Raw genomic sequence first — 22313 nt, forward strand, 5'->3', positions numbered from 1 at the left:
ACATTACACTATTGAAATGATGAAATCTAACAATCAAATAGTGATACACCACGAGGTATTGCATTGGCTTCATATTGTCTGAGTAAGAACTTACATTTATATTACTGTCATTCGTTCAACAGTAATTATGAATTATTTACAATAATATTTTTTATTGAGAAAGTTTCACATAATAAATTATGGAGCGCAACGAGTCGTAAGGTATTTTAGTGTGGAAAACTTTTAGTCGGCGTCTATGTCCCCAAAAGCATTTCATTAATATCATATCTAATTGCTATAGCAACGCTTAGCTAAAAGGGGATATCGCACATACACCCATTGCACTTGTTTAGATCATCATTGAAAAATACAAGTCATGATTTTACCGTTTGTCAGTAAACACGAAAATACAGAAAAAATAAAACTCGTCTTCAGTTATCTGGTTCGTTATACAATGTATTTTGTAAAACTGACATCAGTCACAACTACTTTCAACACTAGATTTGGATGCATGTGATATTCTGTCACGATGTACTGTTTTATCTAATCTGACAATTTTCCGCTGTTCAAATATAGTATTGAAATAATGAACATTAAATGAACATAATGAAATTCAATTCAAATCACTATTTTATTATCTGTTGAATATGTGACACACATCTGCAACCTGACGATTAGCAATATCTAACGATTCTATCTAGAAATAAACCTGCAGTAAAATGTTGTCCAAGCTGGAAGGTTGAAAGTAGAACATGCTTTAATAATATACCCTGTGATATATACATCTGTCACTAGTTTCAAAACGTACAATAATTGACCTGTATCATGTAGGTGAACGTAAACACATGGTGTTATAACACATAATTACTGTCTGGATAACATCAAATCACATCACTAATTTACATCGAGTATAAAGACAGCAGAAATAAAGTATAAAGAAAAAAAAATACAGGACTGATTTGAACAATACTAGCCCTATACATTATACATTATAGGACCTGACAAGTACTTGCCTGCCTATACTATACATGAAGTGTATACCAACATGGAAACAAGCATGACTTGGAAATCTTGTGTAATCTAGCAATCTCCCAGTGTAAAACTAATTATTGGGAACAACAATACATATTCTACATAGGAGGCCGCCATGTTTTGAAGTACTCTTTATCTGACGAAATGTACTAACCGCTAAGAACCATTACAAAGTGAAAAGATATAAAAAGCAGCCAGCTCTTGATATTGCAATGCAGTCAATCCTCACATTATATCCAGCCATTATACGGCAAACCAATGCCCTCTGATACACTTAAAGATTATCAGAGGGGACACTATCTGAGTAGCCATTAGGCAAGTTCTATGTATCCCCCCCCCCCTGGTACGGTCTACGCTCAAAGAAAACGAAAGTACACAGCATGGCCAACTATAAAACATAGAGGGCAGCATGCAACCAAATTCTCTATCTTTTTCAAAAGCAATACTAATATATATATATATATATATATATATATATATATATATATATATATATATATATATATATATATATATATATATATATATATATATATATACGCCCCGAGGCTATCAGGTTACGTACATTATTGTTGTTTAATACGCAAAAATAAACTCAGCAGCAATGTTCCGATAAGACAGACAATATAGTTTCTGTACGCGTTACTAGCTATTAAATAACACACAATATATAACTCATTAACAAGACAAACAGCACTGCACATTCGGTTATAATGGCGGACATCGACTGAAAGGTGACGTCACACATACGTAATAACTCAGCACACAACGTCTCAATGCTACTGACAGTTAGTTGCAGATAATCGTACAGAGCCAACATTCTACACATATGTGTTGTCATATCCTGTCATATAATGCAATATCATATACTAGTTCAGGTTTTTTTACTTATTTTAAAACTACTGAATAACGCATGCTTTTGAGCCGGACTTTTTGTTTATGGTAGACTCACTTCCATAGTTTTCCACTGTCTTCTGATTCACAAGAGATGACGCCGATCCTAGATTTGTGCCTAGAGTGAATATAAAGTGAAATATATAGATACATTTTGTTGAAATGAAGTAAGTAAGTATGTACGAACATAATGTAAAAATGTGTAGACATAAGGAATATAAGGTAAAACATAGCGTGTATCTAATGAAACACCAACACCCACATGATTAAGCAAAAAGCACACGTTTTGTGAATTAATTAACATAGGCATGCAGTTTTGTTAGTAGAGTGCAAATAATGTCATAATGTGACTAAAGAAGTGTTAGTTTACTATTGTATGAAGTCATGTTACATTCAACCAATCGTGCTCGATAGATGCAACACACATTTTCGGACATCTGAATTATGTCACAATGGCAAGGCAGGTGAAAAGCCGAGGAACATTACAATCATAGTGAATATTGTGTTGTAGTTGTTTTACCTTTAATTCTAAGGAAACTTAAAATTATTTTCGGGTTGTTCTTTCGTTGACTTTAACATTACCGATTATAACGTCACCACTGGTCACTAGGAACAATTAAAGGGAAATGGGAAAACATGACATATCATTAAAACATGCTGCATAACATCAATCTGGACAATAGCTACTAAGAAACAAGCAAACAATGACGTCACATTAATGGCGTAGTTTGAAGTGACTGGCGATAACAGGGATCACCCTATTCAGGTACTACCGACGTAGCAGAAAGATACTTACTCGGAGGACGACTGTTTGACATACTGTTAAATGGCGTGACAGTTGTGATCGACGGTCTTTTATTTTCATTGACGTTATCTGGATAATACATTGGTATTAACGATTCGGGACTGTTGTAATTATCACCTCCAGCTGAAATGTCAATTAAAAATATGATGATTGTGAGTACGGTTGTAAATCATAACGGGTAACTCGATAGCCTGCCTGGTTACCTTCCTTTCATTGCAAAAACAAAACGAAGCGATTATTACAATATCTGAATGTTCAATCGTGTAACACACGCAATACAAAAGTTGGGTTTTTAATCAGAAAATGCTAAATGTAATATCGTTAAACTGTAATCAGCGAAACAATGGAGTTAATAATGAAATAATCACAACTATCGGACAAAACTTAACCAGTATGTTCACTTTCAGTCGTGTGTATAACAACTTAACGAATCTTGGTGTTGCCGCTAAAATATATTTTAATTTAAAAAGTTGAGAAGTGAACTCTTAAATACCTAGCTGCAAATGACACATGCAAACCAAATAGCCAAGTGACTATCGTGCAACAGTATTCAATTCTGAGACTAGTTGGTTGGATAATGTGGAAGCAAGCGGAAAGTCGAGCACTTTGACCTGTCTATGCACACGCTGACCTGACTATGGACACGCTGACCCTTCTATGCACACGCTGACCTGTCTATGGACACGTTGACCTGTCTATGCACACGTTGACCTGTCTATGGACACGCTGACCTGTCTATGCATATACTGACCTTTCTATGCACACGTTGACCTGTCTATGCACACGCTGACCTGACGATGAACACTTTGACCTGTCTATGCACACGTTGACATGTCTGTGGACATGTTGACCTGTCTCTGCAAAAGCTGACCTGTCTATGCACACACTGACCTGTATATGCACACGTTGACGTGTCTATGGCCACGTTGACCTGTCTATGCACACGCTGATCTATCTATGCACACGTTGACCTGTATATGAACACGTTGACCTGTCTATGCACACGTTGAAATGTCTATGCACATGCTGACCTGTCTATGGACACACTGACCTGTCCATGCACACGCTGACATGTCTGTGGACACGTTGACCTGTCTATGCACACGTTGACCTGTCTATGAACACATTGACCTGTCTATGGACACGCTGACCTGCCTATGCACACGCTGACCTGTCTATTGACACGTTGACCTGTCTATAGACACGTTGACCTGTCTATAGACACGTTGACCTGTCCATACACACGTTGACCTGTCTATGGATACGCTGACCTGTCTATGCACACGCTGACCTGACTATGGACAAGCTGACCCTTCTATGCACACGCTGACCTGTCTATGAACACGTTGACCTGTCTATGCACACGTTGACCTGTCTATGCACACGCTGACCTGACTATGCACACGCTGACCTGTCTATGCACACGTTGACATGTCTGTGGACACGTTGACCTGTCTCTGCACACACTGACCTGTCTATGCACACACTGACCTGTATATGCACACGTTGACCTGTCTATGGACACGTTGACCTGTCTATGTACACACGTTGACTTCTCTATGGACACACTGACCTGTCTAAGCACACGCTGACCTGTCCATGGACACGTTGACCTGTCTATGCACACGTTGAGCTGTCTATGGACACGCTGACCTGTCTGTGCACACGTTGACCTGTCTATGGACACACTGACCTGTCTATGCACACGTTGGTCTGTCTATGGATACGCTGACCTGTCTATGCAAACGTTGACCTGTCTATGAATACTTTGACCTGTCTATGCACACGCTGTCCTGTCTATGCACACGTTGACCTGTCTATGCACACGTTGAAATGTCTATGTACACGTTGACCTGTCTATGGACACGCTGACCTGTCTATGCATACACTGACCTTTCTATGCACACAGTTGACCTGTTTATGCACACGCTGACCTGACTATGAACACGCTGACCTGTCTATGCACACGCTGACCTATCTATGCACATGCTGACCTGCCTATGGACACGCTGACCTGTCTATGCACACGCTGACATGTCTGTGGACACGTTGATCTGTCTATGCACACGTTGACCTGTATATGCAAACGCTGACCTGTCTATGCACACGCTGACCTGTCCATGCACACGTTGACATGTCTATGAACACGTTGACCTGTATATGGACACGATGACCTGCCTATGTACACGCTGACCTGTCTATGGACACGTTGACCTGTCTATAGACACGTTGAGCTGTCTATAGACACGTTGACCTGTCCATACACACGTTGACCTGTCTATGGACACGCTGACCTATCTATGCACACGCTGACCTGACTATGGACAAGCTGACCTGTCAATGGATGTGGATACGTTGACCTGTCTATGAACACGCTGACATGTCTATGCACATGCTGGCCTGACTATGCACACGCTGACCTGACTATGGACACGTTAACCTGTCTATGCACACGTTGACCTGTCTGTGCACACGTTCACCTGTCTATGGACACGCTGACCTGTCTATGCACACGCTGACCTGACTATGGACAAGTTGACCTGTCTATGAAAACGTTGAGTTGTCTATGCACACGTTGAGCTGTCTATGGACACGCTGACCTGTCTGTGCACACGTTGACCTGTCTATGGACACACTGACCTGTCTATGCACACGCTGACCTGTCTATGGACACGTTGACCTGTCTATGCACACGTTGAGCTGTCTATGGACACGCTGACCTGTCTGTGTGCACGTTGACCTGCCTATGGACACACTGACCTGTCTATGCACACGTTGATCTGTCTATGGACACGCTGACCTGTCCATGCACACGTTGACCTGTCTATGAACATTTTGACCTGTCTAAGCACACGCTGTCCTGTCTATGCACACGTTGACCTGTCTATGCACACGCTGACCTGTCTATGAACACGCTGACTTGTCTATGCACACGCTGACCTGTCTATGGACACGCTGACCTGTCTACTTTGACCTGTTTACGGATGCTTTGACCTGTATATGAATGTATATTACGCAATATTCGTGTTTTTGTAGTGATCTCAACCTGAGCTTACCGTTTACACCTTTCGAAGGTGAATATTTCATTTCGTCCGATTGACGAGAATAGTCGCCATTTTGTTGAATACCCGTTCCCAATAGCTCATCTTCTGAAGCATTTGCATTGCCTTCTAGGAAGTACGTTGTCATGGTACCCTTGCCTTTGATAGTAATTTCACCACGTCTCATCACTTGGAAACCACGGCCCTCTAAGCGTCTGTACATGCAGTAAACCAATACGTTTTAGAATTATTATTATAACTACAACGTATTTGCAATATCGTACTGGTAGTTTTTGAAAACTTAGCAAGAACTCAAGACATGTCCACCGCAGTGACAACCTCTTACGGAAATAACAGATAACCTGCTCACGTGTAAAATTAATGAAATGTAAAATACAATAGATGTTAGGACTTGTGCTGTCAGTACAGACATCCTTATATAATGTATGTGTACGTTTACCTTGCAGATATGTCACTAAGGTGTATTTTACCGGGTACGCCGTGACTTTCCATTCTAGATGTAGTATTAACTGTGTCACCAAATAAACAATATCTCGGCATCTTTTTACCGACTACGCCTGCTAAAACTGGACCAGTATGTATACCAACCCGTATCTGTACATATACAAAATAGTTTAGTGTAACTTACACATTGGTACACGACTTTTACACTAGTATTGATCGATCAATTGATATTGTATATTTATCAAACATATTACCAGAATCGGTTCTTTGGTGACTGGTGAAGTAACGTCAAGAGACATAATGATCATTCCAAGCGCCATGTTAGCTATTCGTTCTGTATGTGTTTCAACTGGTACTGGAAGGCCACCCACAACCATATACGCATCACCAATCGTCTCAACCTAGTGGCGTGAACATTGTACACAGAAGTCATCACTTATTGCGAGACATATATTTAACAAATTCATTGAGACCCAATAAAGTCATGACTTCTTCTAACCCACTGACAGAGATTTATTCACTAACGGGTGCGACCTAATGGGGACTTTGATTTAGGGTCGCAGGTAATGGTAAACAATCAATGTCTGAAACGTGAACCTTTAATATAAATGTTAACACATGTTGGTTAACTGTCTGTATAGTGTATACATTGAAACTAAACATATAATAATAATGTTATCAACCTTATCCAAAAACAATGCACTATTTTGAGATGAGAATGACATTTCGGGTGAAATTTGACAAAAACGAAAATGGGGGTATAATACACAAGTAGTTGTTCATTTCAAGATAGCAACTGATATATCAAGAAATGTGAATGACATCAGCACATCCACTTTCATGTCCATTCGATGGGTGGACTGCAATGTTGACTAAATTTTTGCTAAACTATACATAAAACGGTATTTATTGTCCGTTTTGTGAGTGACTTTAGGTACATTGACATAAATATTGTCACAGTCAAAGTATGCTCGGAAAACCACTTTGAATCATTCCACCATTGAATTGAGTGCTTCATAACAAAAATTAAGTCATTAGCGATTTCCAAGCGGACAATTTTAGGTGAGAACAACAATACAGTTCCGTGGATTGAAATTTATTTGAGACAACGGAGAAACACAATTTCTTTTTAGATACATATTTTACCATCAACAAGCACATTCTCCCCATTTCAAAAAAAATCCAATGGTGCGACTTCGTGTACTCATATCACCAGCAAACATTGTAATCATTAGAAGGTTACACAAGTAAGTAGTTGTTCAGTTTTTTGTGTGGAAATGTTTCTTCATCTTTGTATCTCTCCAAGTATTGAGCATACCATGATGGATATATACCAAATATGGCGTTTTTTGATAGGCCGCTTGCCTATAAAAACGATTAACACAAACAATTGTCAAGTATGGACCCAGTTAAGGGATCGTATATCAACCACCACTATACATTGATCAACAAGATTGTCCCACTGCTTTTGTACACACTTTGCACTGTTTGTATAACTTTATTATGCGAAGCTATAACAGAGCTAATCCCACTTTGCAGTGCGCGTACATGCTCGTTTAATTGACTTCAATAATATATGTTATGTGCCTTGTTGCATACAAGACATGCTTAATCTCGGTCAACAATATACATTATTCAGACCAACAAATCTGTATATCAACCTTGGTCGGATCAACATTATTATAATATAAAATAGTCACCTTGTAGACGTCATGAACTGTAGTTAACTTGTCAAATTTCACATACAGACTGTTAAGCATGTTAACGATGTCTATTGGTCTTGACTGGGAACATATGGTAGTAAATGAAACAATGTCACTAAATAGTAATGTCACCTGAGTGTATTCACCTGAATAGAAAATAATTTATTATTTACACATGTACATCTGTAGTACGGATTAAGCATATCGGCACTGCCAGAGTACATCACAGCTGTTTCATTTCATTTCATATCATATTAATTATAAACTGTGGTTCTTAGTAAATTGATTTGTTGTCTGTACAGATTGATTTAGTAACTAAACCACTCGCCTGCTTCAACTTTCCTCCCTTCCCTCAGTTGATCGGCAACTTGCCTTGGCAGCATAGAATGTAATAACATATCAGTCTTAGCTTTTTCGGACTCTAATTCTTTCATTGTCCTGTGCAATTGCTCTTTTTTCATCTCCAGTTGTTTGCCGATTTCCAACTCTGCTATTTTTTGCTGGTTGAAAAGTATTAAATCCCGCGTGACGTCATGCAATGGGATATCAGACAAATGAAGTGCTCTATCTTCCATTTCTTTGAGGCTTTCTAGTCTCGGAGAACATAGATATATCATACTGTCAAACTCTTTCACCCAAACCATTTGACCTGTGATGACAGTGACAATTTATTGAGATCTATACTCTTATTTAAATCATACCTTCGCATGTATGCAGCCATTCGTGTCAGTACTATGTGTTGAAACTAGTAGTTTGCCTCGCGCCTGCATAATGCACTGACACCATGCACAGATACTTGTGTATAGAAATAATATTAAAATTTATTTCTTGTTAAATTGTGTTCAACTAAATCTATTGACCACGTTTGTGCCATGTCACCCACAACTTTACCATAGTGCATTTTATGGTAAAACTACATTTTTGTATTGTATTGATTTGTTTGGCGGCTATTATTGATTTTGTTTATACACAGTACGTTGTTGTGTTACGTACACAGAAGACAACAACAACAACAACAACAACAACAACAACAACAACAACAACAACAACAACAACAACACACTGGACTAACACTATTTATGTCCCAATCTCAGATTGGACGCCGTGCTTCTAAACCGCGGGCCTAGTTAGTGGGATGTAGCTCTTTTCCACTGTAAAAATGTGATATACACCAATTTCTCGTGACGTAATTTTACGGGATATATTAACAAATATGCAAATGAAAAGAGTCTTTGATTGGCAATGAAAAATCGTCACGTCGTAGGTGGCGCTATTCCATACTTACCACGTAACTGCAGCATAGGTCTTTCTTCCCATTCCGTTGCTACCATTGATTTCTTGGTTTCCAGTATAAACTGCTGATTTATGAACTTGTTTATGCTTTCCAAATTCCACTCAATTTGAGGGTGGTTAATTTTAAAAAACAGGGGGACTTTAGCATCGAAGTTACGTAATCTTGGCATGACCTTCTGAATATGGATTCCTGACTGCTTAATTTTTAGATCTTTGTCGAACACAATGTGAAATGGAAAATTGTCGCAAAATGTTTGGGCATTCATCAAGAATTTAGGTGGGTAAGATGGCGTGAATCCACCATAGAGACCGGCGATTGCAACCAGACCTCGAATTTGAGCGAGGCTTTTTCGTTTCCCTCCTGGTTGACCCTGTTGTTTCATGCTTTCAAGGTTTCTCATCACTTGTTCCACGTCCTTTGAAACAGATATTAGAACAAAAATTAAAATTGTATGAATGTTACACGGATTGTAACAACACATTGTATTGCAACTTCCATCTCCAGTTCAAACCACCTATATACATGTAAATATTGTGAAATTAGCATATATAGCATGTTTTGACAATCCATGGAGAACACATCGTAATGTAACACTGTATTGACAATCCATAGAAAACACATCGTAATGTAACACTATATTGACAATCCATGGAGAACACATCGTAATGTAACACTGTATTGACAATCCATAGAAAACATATCGTAATGTAACACTATATTGACAATCCATGGAGAACACATCGTAATGTAACACTGTATTGACAATCCATGGAGAACACATCGTAATGTAACACTGTATTGACAATCCATAGAGAACACATCGTAATGTAACATTATATTGACAATCCATACAAAACACATCGTAATGTAACTCTGTATGGACAATCAATAGATAACACATCGTAATGTAACACTGTATGGACAATCCATAGATAACACATCGTAATGTAACACTGTATGGACAATGCATAGAGAACACATTGTAATGTAACACTGTATGGACAATCCATAGAGAACACATTGTAATGTAACACGGTATGGACAATCCATAGAGAACACATCGTAATGTAACACTGTAAGGACAATCCATAGAGAACACATCGTAATGTAACACTGTATTGACAATCCATAGAGAACACATCGTAATGTAACACTGTATGGACAATCCATAGATAACACATCGTAATGTAACACTGTATGGACAATCCATAGAGAACACATTGTAATGTAACACTGTATGGACAATCCATAGAGAACACATTGTAATGTAACACTGTATGGACAATCCATAGAGAACACATCGTAATGTAACACTGTATGGACAATCCTTGGAGAACACATTGTCATGTAACACTGTATGGACAATCCATGGAGAACACATCGTAATGTAACACTGTATGGACAACTCATGACAAACACATCGTAATATAACAATGTATGGACAATACATAGATAACACACTGTAAAGTAACACTGTATGAAAAATCCATGGAAAACACATCGTACTATAACACTGTATGGACAACCATAGGGACACATCGTAATGTAACACTGTATGGACAACCCATAGAGAAAACATCGTAAAGTAACACTGTAAGGACAATCCATGGAGAACACATCGTAATATAACACTGTATGGGCAATCCATAGAGAACACATAGTAATGTAACACTATATGGACAACCATAGGGACACATCGTAATGTAACACTGTGTGGACAATCCATAGAGAACACATCGTAATGAAACACTGTAAGGACAATCCATATATAACACATCGTAATGTAACACTGTATGGACAACCCATAGAGAACACATCGTAAAATAACACTGTAAGGACAATCCATAGAGAACACATCGTAATATAACAATGTATGGACAACCATAGGGACACATCGTAACGTAACACTGTAAGGACAATCCATAGAGAACACATTGTAATGTAACACTGTATGGACAATCCATAGAGAACACATCGTAATGAAACACTGTAAGGACAATCCATATATAACACATCGTAATGTAACACTGTATGGACAACCCATAGAGAACACATCGTAAAATAACACTGTAAGGACAATCCATAGAGAACACATCGTAATATAACAATGTATGGACAACCATAGGGACACATCGTAACGTAACACTGTGTGGACAATCCATAGATAACACATCGTAATGTAACTCTGTATGGACAATCCATAGATAACACATCGTAATGTAACACTGTATGGACAAATCCATAGATAACACATCGTAATGTAACACTGTATGGACAATCCATAGATAACACATCGTAATGTAACACTGTATGGACAATCCATAGATAACACATCGTAATGTAACACTGTATGGACAAATCCATAGATAACACATCGTAATGTAACACTGTATGGACAATCCATAGATAACACATCGTAATGTAACACTGTATGGACAATCCATAGATAACACATCGTAATGTAACACTGTAAGGACAATCCATAGAGAACACATTGTAATGTAACACTATATTGACAATCCATGGAGAACACATCGTAATGAAACACTGTAAGGACAATCCATATATAACACATCGTAATGTAACACTGTATGGACAACCCATAGAGAACACATCGTAAAATAACACTGTAAGGACAATCCATAGAGAACACATCGTAATATAACAATGTATGGACAACCATAGGGACACATCGTAACGTAACACTGTGTGGACAATCCATAGAGAACACATCGTAATGTAACTCTGTATGGACAATCCATAGATAGCACATCGTAATGTAACACTGTATGGACAAATCCATAGATAACACATCGTAATGTAACACTGTATGGACAATCCATAGATAACACATCGTAATGTAACACTGTATGGACAATCCATAGATAACACATCGTAATGTAACATTGTATGGACAATCCATAGAGAACACATTGTAATGTAACACTATATTGACAATCCATGGAGAACACATCGTAATGTAACACTGTATTGACAATCCATAGAGAACACATCGTAATGTAACACAATATTGACAATCCATGGAGAACACATCGTAATGTAACACTGTATGGACAATCCATAGATAACACATCATAATGTAACTCTGTATGGACAATCCATAGATAACACATCGTAATGTAACACTGTATGGACAATCCATGGAGAACACGTCGAAATGAACACTGTATGGACAATCCGTGGAGCACACACCGTAATGTAACACTTTATGGAAATTCCATATAGAACACATCGTAACGTAATACTGTATGGACAATCCATAGAGAACACATCGTAATGTAACACTGTATGGACATTCCATACAAAACACATCGTAATGTAACACTGTATTGACAATACATAGAGAACACATCGTAAAGTAACACTGTAAGGACAATCCATGGAAAACACATCGTAATATAACACTGTATGGACAATCCATAGATAACACATCGTAAAGTAACACTGTAAGGACAATCCATGGAGAACACATCGTAATATAACACTGTACGGGCAATCCATAGGGAACACATAGTAATGTAACACTATATGGACAATCCATAGATAACACATTGTAATGTAAGACTGTGTGGACAATCTATTGCGAACACATCGTAATGTAACACTGTATGGCCAATCCATGGATAACACATCGTAATGTAACACTGTATGGACAATCCATGGAGAACACATCGTAAGGTAACACTGTATGGACAATCCATGGAGCACACACCGTAATGTAACACTTTATGGAAATTCCATAGAGAACACATCGTAATGTAATACTGTATGGACAATTCATAGAGAACACATCGTAATGTAACACTGTATGAACAATCCATATAAAACACATCGTAATGTAACACTGTATTGACAATACATGGAGAACACATCGTAATGTAACACTGTATGGACAAACCATATAGAATACATCGTAATGTAACACTGTATGGACAATCCATGGAGCACACATCGTAATGTAACACTGTGTGGACAATCCATGGAGAACACATCGTAATGTAACACTGTATGGACAATCTATGGAGCACACATCGTAATGTAACACTTTATGGACATTCCATGGAAAACACATCGTAATGTAACACTGTATGAAAATCCATGGAGCACACATCGTAATGTAACACTTTATGGACATTCCATGGAGAACACATCGTAATGTAACACTGTATGGACAATCCATAGAGAACACATCGTAATGTAACACTGTATGGACAATCCATGGAGAACACATCGTAATTTAACACTGTTTGGTCAATCCATGGAGTACACATCGTAATGTAACACTTTATGGACATTCCATGGAAAACACATCGTAATGTAACACTGCATGAAAATCCATGGAGCACACATCGTAATGTAACACTTTATGGACATTCCATGGAGAACACATCGTAATGTAACACTGTATGAAAATCCATGGAGCACACATCGTAATGTAACACTTTATGGACATTCCATGGAGAACACATCGTAATGTAACACTGTATGTACAATCCATAGAGAACACATCGTAATGTAACACTGTATGGACAATCCATGGAGAACACATCGTAATTTAACACTGTTTGGTCAATCCATGGAGTACACATCGTAATGTAACACTTTATGGACATTCCATGGAAAACACATCGTAATGTAACACTGTATGAAAATCCATGGAGCACACATCGTAATGTAACACTTTATGGACATTCCATGGAGAACACATCGTAATGTAACACTGTATGGACAATCCATGGAAAACACATCGTAATATAACACTGTATGGACAATCCATAGATAACACATCGTAAAGTAACACTGTAAGGACAATCCATGGAGAACACATCGTAATATAACACTGTATGGGCAATCCATAGGGAACACATCGTAATGTAACACTATATGGACAATCCATAGATAACACATCGTAATGTAAGACTGTGTGGACAATCTATTGCGAACACATCGTAATATAACACTGTATGTACAACCATAGGGACACATCGTAATGTAACACTGTGTGGACAATCCATAGAGAACACATCGTAATGTACCACTGTAAGGACAATCCATAGATAACACATCGTAATGTAACACTGTATGGACAATCCATAGAGAACACATCGTAATGTAACACTATATTGACAATCCATGGAGAACACATCGTAATGTAACACTGTATTGACAATCCATAGAGAACACATCGTAATGTAACACTGTATTGACAATACATAGAGAACACATCGTAAAGTAACACTGTAAGGACAATCCATGGAAAACACATCGTAATATAACACTGTATGGACAATCCATAGATAACACATCGTAAAGTAACACTGTAAGGACAATCCATGGAGAACACATCGTAATGTAATACTGTATGGACAATCCATGGAGTACACATCGTAATGTAACACTTTATGGACATTCCATGGAAAACACATCGTAATGTAACACTGTATGAAAATCCATGGAGCACACATCGTAATGTAACACTTTATGGACATTCCATGGAGAACACATCGTAATGTAACACTGTATGGACAATCCATGGAGAACACATCGTAATATTACACTGTATGGGCAATCCATAGAGAACACATAGTAATGTAACACTATATGGACAACCATAGGGACACATCGTAATGTAACACTGTAAGGACAATCCATATATAACACATCGTAATGTAACACCGTATGGACAACCCATAGAGAACACATGGTAAAGTAACACTGTAAGGACAATCCATAGAGAACACATCGTAATATAACACAGTATGGACAACCATAGGGACACATCGTAATGTAACACTGTGTGGACAATCCATAGAGAACACATCGTAATGTAACTCTGTATGGACAATCCATAGATAACACATCGTAATGTAACACTGTATGGACAAGCCATAGAGAACACATCGTAATGTAACACTATATTGACAATCCATGGAGAACACATCGTAATGTAACATTGTATTGACAATCCATAGAGAACACATCGTAATGTAACACTATATTGACAATCCATGGAGAACACATCGTAATGTAACACTGTATGGACAATCCATAGATAACACATCGTAATGTAACTCTGTATGGACAATCCATAGATAACACATCGTAATGTAACACTGTATGGACAATCCATAGAGAACACATCGTAATGTAACACTATATTGACAATCCATGGAGAACACATCGTAATGTAACACTGTATTGACAATCCATAGAGAACACATCGTAATGTAACACTATATTGACAATCCATGGAGAACACATCGTAATGTAACACTGTATGGACAATCCATAGATAACACATCGTAATGTAACTCTGTATGGACAATCCATAGATAACACATCGTAATGTAACACTGTATGGACAATCCATAAATAACACATCATAATGTAACACTGTATGGACAATCCATAGAGAACACATTGTAATGTAACACTGTATGGACAATCCATAGAGAACACATTGTAATGTAACACTGTATGGACAATCCAAAGAGAACACATCGTAATGTAACACTGCATGGACAATCCTTGGAAAACACATTGTCATGTAACACTGTATGGACAATCCATGGAGAACACATCGTAATGTAACGCTGTATGGACAACTCATGACAAACACATCGTAATATAACACTGTATGGACAATACATAGATAACACACCGTAAAGTAACACTGTATGAACAATCCATGGAGAACACATCGTAATATAACACTGTATGGACAACCATAGGGACACATCGTAATGTAACACTGTGTGGACAATCCATAGAGAACACATAGTAATGTAACACTGTAAGGACAATCCATATATAACACATCGTAATGTAACACTGTATGGACAACCCATAGAGAAAACATCGTAAAGTAACACTGTAAGGACATCCATGGAGAACACATTGTAATATAACACTGTATGGGCAATCCACAGAGAACACATAGTAATGTAACACTATATGGACAACCATAGGGACACATCGTAATGTAACACTGTGTGGACAATCCATAGAGAACACATCGTAATGTACCACTGTAAGGACAATCCATATATAACACATCGTAATGTAACACTGCATGGAAAACCCATAGAGAACACATCGTAATGTAAAACTATAAGGACAATCCATGGAAAACCCATCGTAATATAACACTGTATGGACAATCCATAGATAACACATCGTAAAGTAACACTGTAAAGACAATCCATGGGAACACATCGTAATATAACACTGTATGGACAATCCATAGATAACACATCGTAATGTAAGACTGTGTGGACAATCTATTGCGAACACATCGTAATGTAACACTATATGGCCAATCCATGGATAACACATCGTAATGTAACACTGTATGGACAATCCATAGAGAACACATTGTAATGTAACACTGTATGGACAATCCATAGAGAACACATTGTAATGTAACACTGTATGGACAATCCAAAGAGAACACATCGTAATGTAACACTGTATGGACAATCCTTGGAAAACACATTGTCATGTAACACTGTATGGACAATCCATGGAGAACACATCGTAATGTAACGCTGTATGGACAACTCATGACAAACACATCGTAATATAACACTTTATGGACAATACATAGATAACACACCGTAAAGTAACACTGTATGAACAATCCATGGAGAACACATCGTAATATAACACTGTATGGACAACCATAGGGACACATCGTAATGTAACACTGTGTGGACAATCCATAGAGAACACATAGTAATGTAACACTGTAAGGACAATCCATATATAACACATCGTAATGTAACACTGTATGGACAACCCATAGAGAAAACATCGTAAAGTAACACTGTAAGGACATCCATGGAGAACACATTGTAATATAACACTGTATGGGCAATCCACAGAGAACACATAGTAATGTAACACTATATGGACAACCATAGGGACACATCGTAATGTAACACTGTGTGGACAATCCATAGAGAACACATCGTAATGTACCACTGTAAGGACAATCCATATATAACACATCGTAATGTAACACTGCATGGAAAACCCATAGAGAACACATCGTAATGTAAAACTATAAGGACAATCCATGGAAAACCCATCGTAATATAACACTGTATGGATAATCCATAGATAACACATCGTAAAGTAACACTGTAAGGACAATCCATGGGAACACATCGTAATATAACACTGTATGGACAATCCATAGATAACACATCGTAATGTAAGACTGTGTGGACAATCTATTGCGAACACATCGTAATGTAACACTGTATGGCCAATCCATGGATAACACATCGTAATGTAACACTGTATGGACAATCCATGGAGAACACATCGTAATGTAACACTGTATGGACAATCCGTGGAGTACAAACCGTAATGTAACACTTTATGGAAATTTCATATAGAACACATCGTAACGTAATACTGTATGGACAATCCACAGAGAACACATCGTAATGTAACACTGTATGGGCATTCCATATAAAACACATCGTAATGTAACACTGTATTGACAATACATAGAGAACACATCGTAAAGTAACACTGTAAGGACAATCCATGGAAAACACATCGTAATATAACACTGTATGGACAATCCATAGATAACACATCGTAAAGTAACACTGTAAGGACAATCCATGGAGAACACACCGTAATGTAACACTGTATGGACAATCCAAAGAAAACACATCGTAATGTAACACTGTATGGACAATCCTTGGAAAACACATTGTCATGTAACACTGTATGGACAATCCATGGAGAACACATCGTAATGTAACGCTGTATGGACAACTCATGACAAACACATCGTAATATAACACTTTATGGACAATACATAGATAACACACCGTAAAGTAACACTGTATGAACAATCCATGGAGAACACATCGTAATATAACACTGTATGGACAACCATAGGGACACATCGTAATGTAACACTGTGTGGACAATCCATAGAGAACACATAGTAATGTAACACTGTAAGGACAATCCATATATAACACATCGTAATGTAACACTGTATGGACAACCCATAGAGAAAACATCGTAAAGTAACACTGTAAGGACATCCATGGAGAACACATTGTAATATAACACTGTATGGGCAATCCACAGAGAACACATAGTAATGTAACACTATATGGACAACCATAGGGACACATCGTAATGTAACACTGTGTGGACAATCCATAGAGAACACATCGTAATGTACCACTGTAAGGACAATCCATATATAACACATCGTAATGTAACACTGCATGGAAAACCCATAGAGAACACATCGTAATGTAAAACTATAAGGACAATCCATGGAAAACCCATCGTAATATAACACTGTATGGATAATCCATAGATAACACATCGTAAAGTAACACTGTAAGGACAATCCATGGGAACACATCGTAATATAACACTGTATGGACAATCCATAGATAACACATCGTAATGTAAGACTGTGTGGACAATCTATTGCGAACACATCGTAATGTAACACTGTATGGCCAATCCATGGATAACACATCGTAATGTAACACTGTATGGACAATCCATGGAGAACACATCGTAATGTAACACTGTATGGACAATCCGTGGAGTACAAACCGTAATGTAACACTTTATGGAAATTCCATATAGAACACATCGTAACGTAATACTGTATGGACAATCCACAGAGAACACATCGTAATGTAACACTGTATGGGCATTCCATATAAAACACATCGTAATGTAACACTGTATTGACAATACATAGAGAACACATCGTAAAGTAACACTGTAAGGACAATCCATGGAAAACACATCGTAATATAACACTGTATGGACAATCCATAGATAACACATCGTAAAGTAACACTGTAAGGACAATCCATGGAGAACACACCGTAATATAACACTGTATGGGCAATCCATAGGGAACACATAGTAATGTAACACTATATGGACAATCCATAGATAACACATCGTAATGTAAGACTGTGTGGACAATCTATTGCGAACACATCGTAATGTAACACTGTATGGCCAATCCATGGATAACACATCGTAATGTAACACTGTATGGACAATCCGTGGAGAACACATCGTAAGGTAACACTGTATGGACAATCCATGGAGCACACACCGTAATGTAACACTTTATGGAAATTCCATAGAGAACACATCGTAATGTAATACTGTATGGACAATTCATAGAGAGCACATCGTAATGTAACACTGTATGAACAATCCATATAAAACACATCGTAATGTAACACTGTATTGACAATACATAGAGAACACATCGTAATGTAACACTGTATGGACAATCCCTATAGAATACTTCGTAATGTAACACTGTATGGACAATCCATGGAGAACACATCGTAAGGTAACACTGTATGGACAATCCATGGAGCACACACCGTAATGTAAAACTTTATGGAAATTCCATAGAGAACACATCGTAATGTAATACTGTATGGACAATTCATAGAGAACACATCGTAATGTAACACTGTATGAACAATCCATATAAAACACATCGTAATGTAACACTGTATTGACAATACATGGAGAACACATCGTAATGTAACACTGTAAGGACAAACCATATAGAATACATCGTAATGTAACACTGTATGGACAATCCATGGAGCACACATCGTAATGTAACACTGTGTGGACAATCCATGGAGAAAACATCGTAATGTAACACTGTATGGACAATCTATGGAGCACACATCGTAATGTAACACTTTATGGACATTCCATGGAAAACACATCGTAATGTAACACTGTATGAAAATCCATGGAGCACACATCGTAATGTAACACTTTATGGACATTCCATGGAGAACACATCGTAATGTAACACTGTATGGACAATCCATAGAGAACACATCGTAATATAACACTGTATGGACAATCCATGGAGAACACATCGTAATTTAACACTGTTTGATCAATCCATGGAGTACACATCGTAATGTAACACTTTATGGACATTCCATGGAAAACACATCGTAATGTAACACTGTATGAAAATCCATGGAGCACACATCGTAATGTAACACTTTATGGACATTCCATGGAGAACACATCGTAATGTAACACTGTATGGACAATCCATGGAAAACACATCGTAATATAACACTGTATGGACAATCCATAGATAACACATCGTAAAGTAACACTGTAAGGACAATCCATGGAGAACACATCGTAATATAACACTGTATGGGCAATCCATAGGGAACACATAGTAATGTAACACTATATGGACAATCCATAGATAACACATCGTAATGTAAGACTGTGTGGACAATCTATTGCGAACACATCGTAATATAACACTGTATGTACAACCATAGGGACACATCGTAATGTAACACTGTGTGGACAATCCATAGAGAACACATCGTAATGTACCACTGTAAGGACAATCCATAGAGAACACATCGTAATGTAACACTGTATTGACAATACATAGAGAACACATCGTAAAGTAACACTGTAAGGACAATCCATGGAAAACACATCGTAATATAACACTGTATGGACAATCCATAGATAACACATCGTAAAGTAACACTGTAAGGACAATCCATGGAGAACACATCGTAATGTATCACTGTATGGACAATCCATGGAGTACACATCGTAATGTAACACTTTATGGACATTCCATGGAAAACACATCGTAATGTAACACTGTATGAAAATCCATGGAGCACACATCGTAATGTAACACTTTATGGACATTCCATGGAGAACACATCGTAATGTAACACTGTATGGACAATCCATGGAGAACACATCGTAATATTACACTGTATGGGCAATCCATAAAGAACACATAGTAATGTAACACTATATGGACAACCATAGGGACACATCGTAATGTAACACTGTAAGGACAATCCATATATAACACATCGTAATGTAACACTGTATGGACAACCCATAGAGAACACATGGTAAAGTAACACTGTAAGGACAATCCATAGAGAACACATCGTAATATAACACAGTATGGACAACCATAGGGACACATCGTAATGTAACACTGTGTGGACAATCCATAGAGAACACATCGTAATGTAACTCTGTATGGACAATCCATAGATAACACATCGTAATGTAACACTGTATGGACAATCCATAGAGAACACATCGTAATGTAACACTATATTGACAATCCATGGAGAACACATCGTAATGTAACACTGTATTGACAATCCATAGAGAACACATCGTAATGTAACACTATATTGACAATCCATGGAGAACACATCGTAATGTAACACTGTATGGACAATCCATAGATAACACATCGTAATGTAACTCTGTATGGACAATCCATATATAACACATCGTAATGTAACACTGTATGGACAATCCATAGATAACACATCGTAATGTAACACTGTATGGACAATCCATAGAGAACACATTGTAATGTAACACTGTATGGACAATCCATAGAGAACACATTGTAATGTAACACTGTATGGACAATCCAAAGAAAACACATCGTAATGTAACACTGTATGGACAATCCTTGGAAAACACATTGTCATGTAACACTGTATGGACAATCCATGGAGAACACATCGTAATGTAACGCTGTATGGACAACTCATGACAAACACATCGTAATATAACACTGTATGGACAATACATAGATAACACACAGTAAAGTAACACTGTATGAACAATCCATGGAGAACACATCGTAATATAACACTGTATGGACAACCATAGGGACACATCGTAATGTAACACTGTGTGGACAATCCATAGAAAACACATAGTAATGTAACACTGTAAGGACAATCCATATATAACACATCGTAATGTAACACTGTATGGACAACCCATAGAGAAAACATCGTAAAGTAACACTGTAAGGACATCCATGGAGAACACATTGTAATATAACACTGTATGGGCAATCCACAGAGAACACATAGTAATGTAACACTATATGGACAACCATAGGGACACATCGTAATGTAACACTGTGTGGACAATCCATAGAGAACACATCGTAATGTAACTCTGTATGGACAATCCATAGATAACACATCGTAATGTAA

The 22313-nt window shown here is 37.7% G+C and overlaps 1 protein-coding gene across 1 annotated transcript in view; it reads right to left on the minus strand.

The window, feature by feature from the left end:
* Positions 1 to 1568: 1568 nt before the first annotated feature.
* Positions 1569 to 22313, minus strand: part of LOC100368244 (guanylate cyclase soluble subunit beta-2-like) — a 184091-nt gene continuing 163346 nt past the window's right edge. Inside the window, exons 6-14 of the mRNA XM_085498337.1 lie at positions 9205 to 9628; positions 8248 to 8568; positions 7917 to 8065; positions 6471 to 6617; positions 6212 to 6366; positions 5767 to 5966; positions 2702 to 2833; positions 2426 to 2511; positions 1569 to 2023 (exon numbers count right to left, since the gene is read on the minus strand). Of these exons, the coding sequence (XP_085354463.1) occupies positions 2450 to 2511; positions 2702 to 2833; positions 5767 to 5966; positions 6212 to 6366; positions 6471 to 6617; positions 7917 to 8065; positions 8248 to 8568; positions 9205 to 9628 (1590 nt within the window). The 3' untranslated portion in view covers positions 1569 to 2023; positions 2426 to 2449. The remainder of the gene's footprint in view (positions 2024 to 2425; positions 2512 to 2701; positions 2834 to 5766; positions 5967 to 6211; positions 6367 to 6470; positions 6618 to 7916; positions 8066 to 8247; positions 8569 to 9204; positions 9629 to 22313) is intronic.

Source organism: Saccoglossus kowalevskii, chromosome 1 (assembly GCF_978046115.1).
Source record: "Saccoglossus kowalevskii chromosome 1, keSacKowa6.1, whole genome shotgun sequence".
NCBI classification, from domain to species: domain Eukaryota; kingdom Metazoa; phylum Hemichordata; class Enteropneusta; family Harrimaniidae; genus Saccoglossus; species Saccoglossus kowalevskii.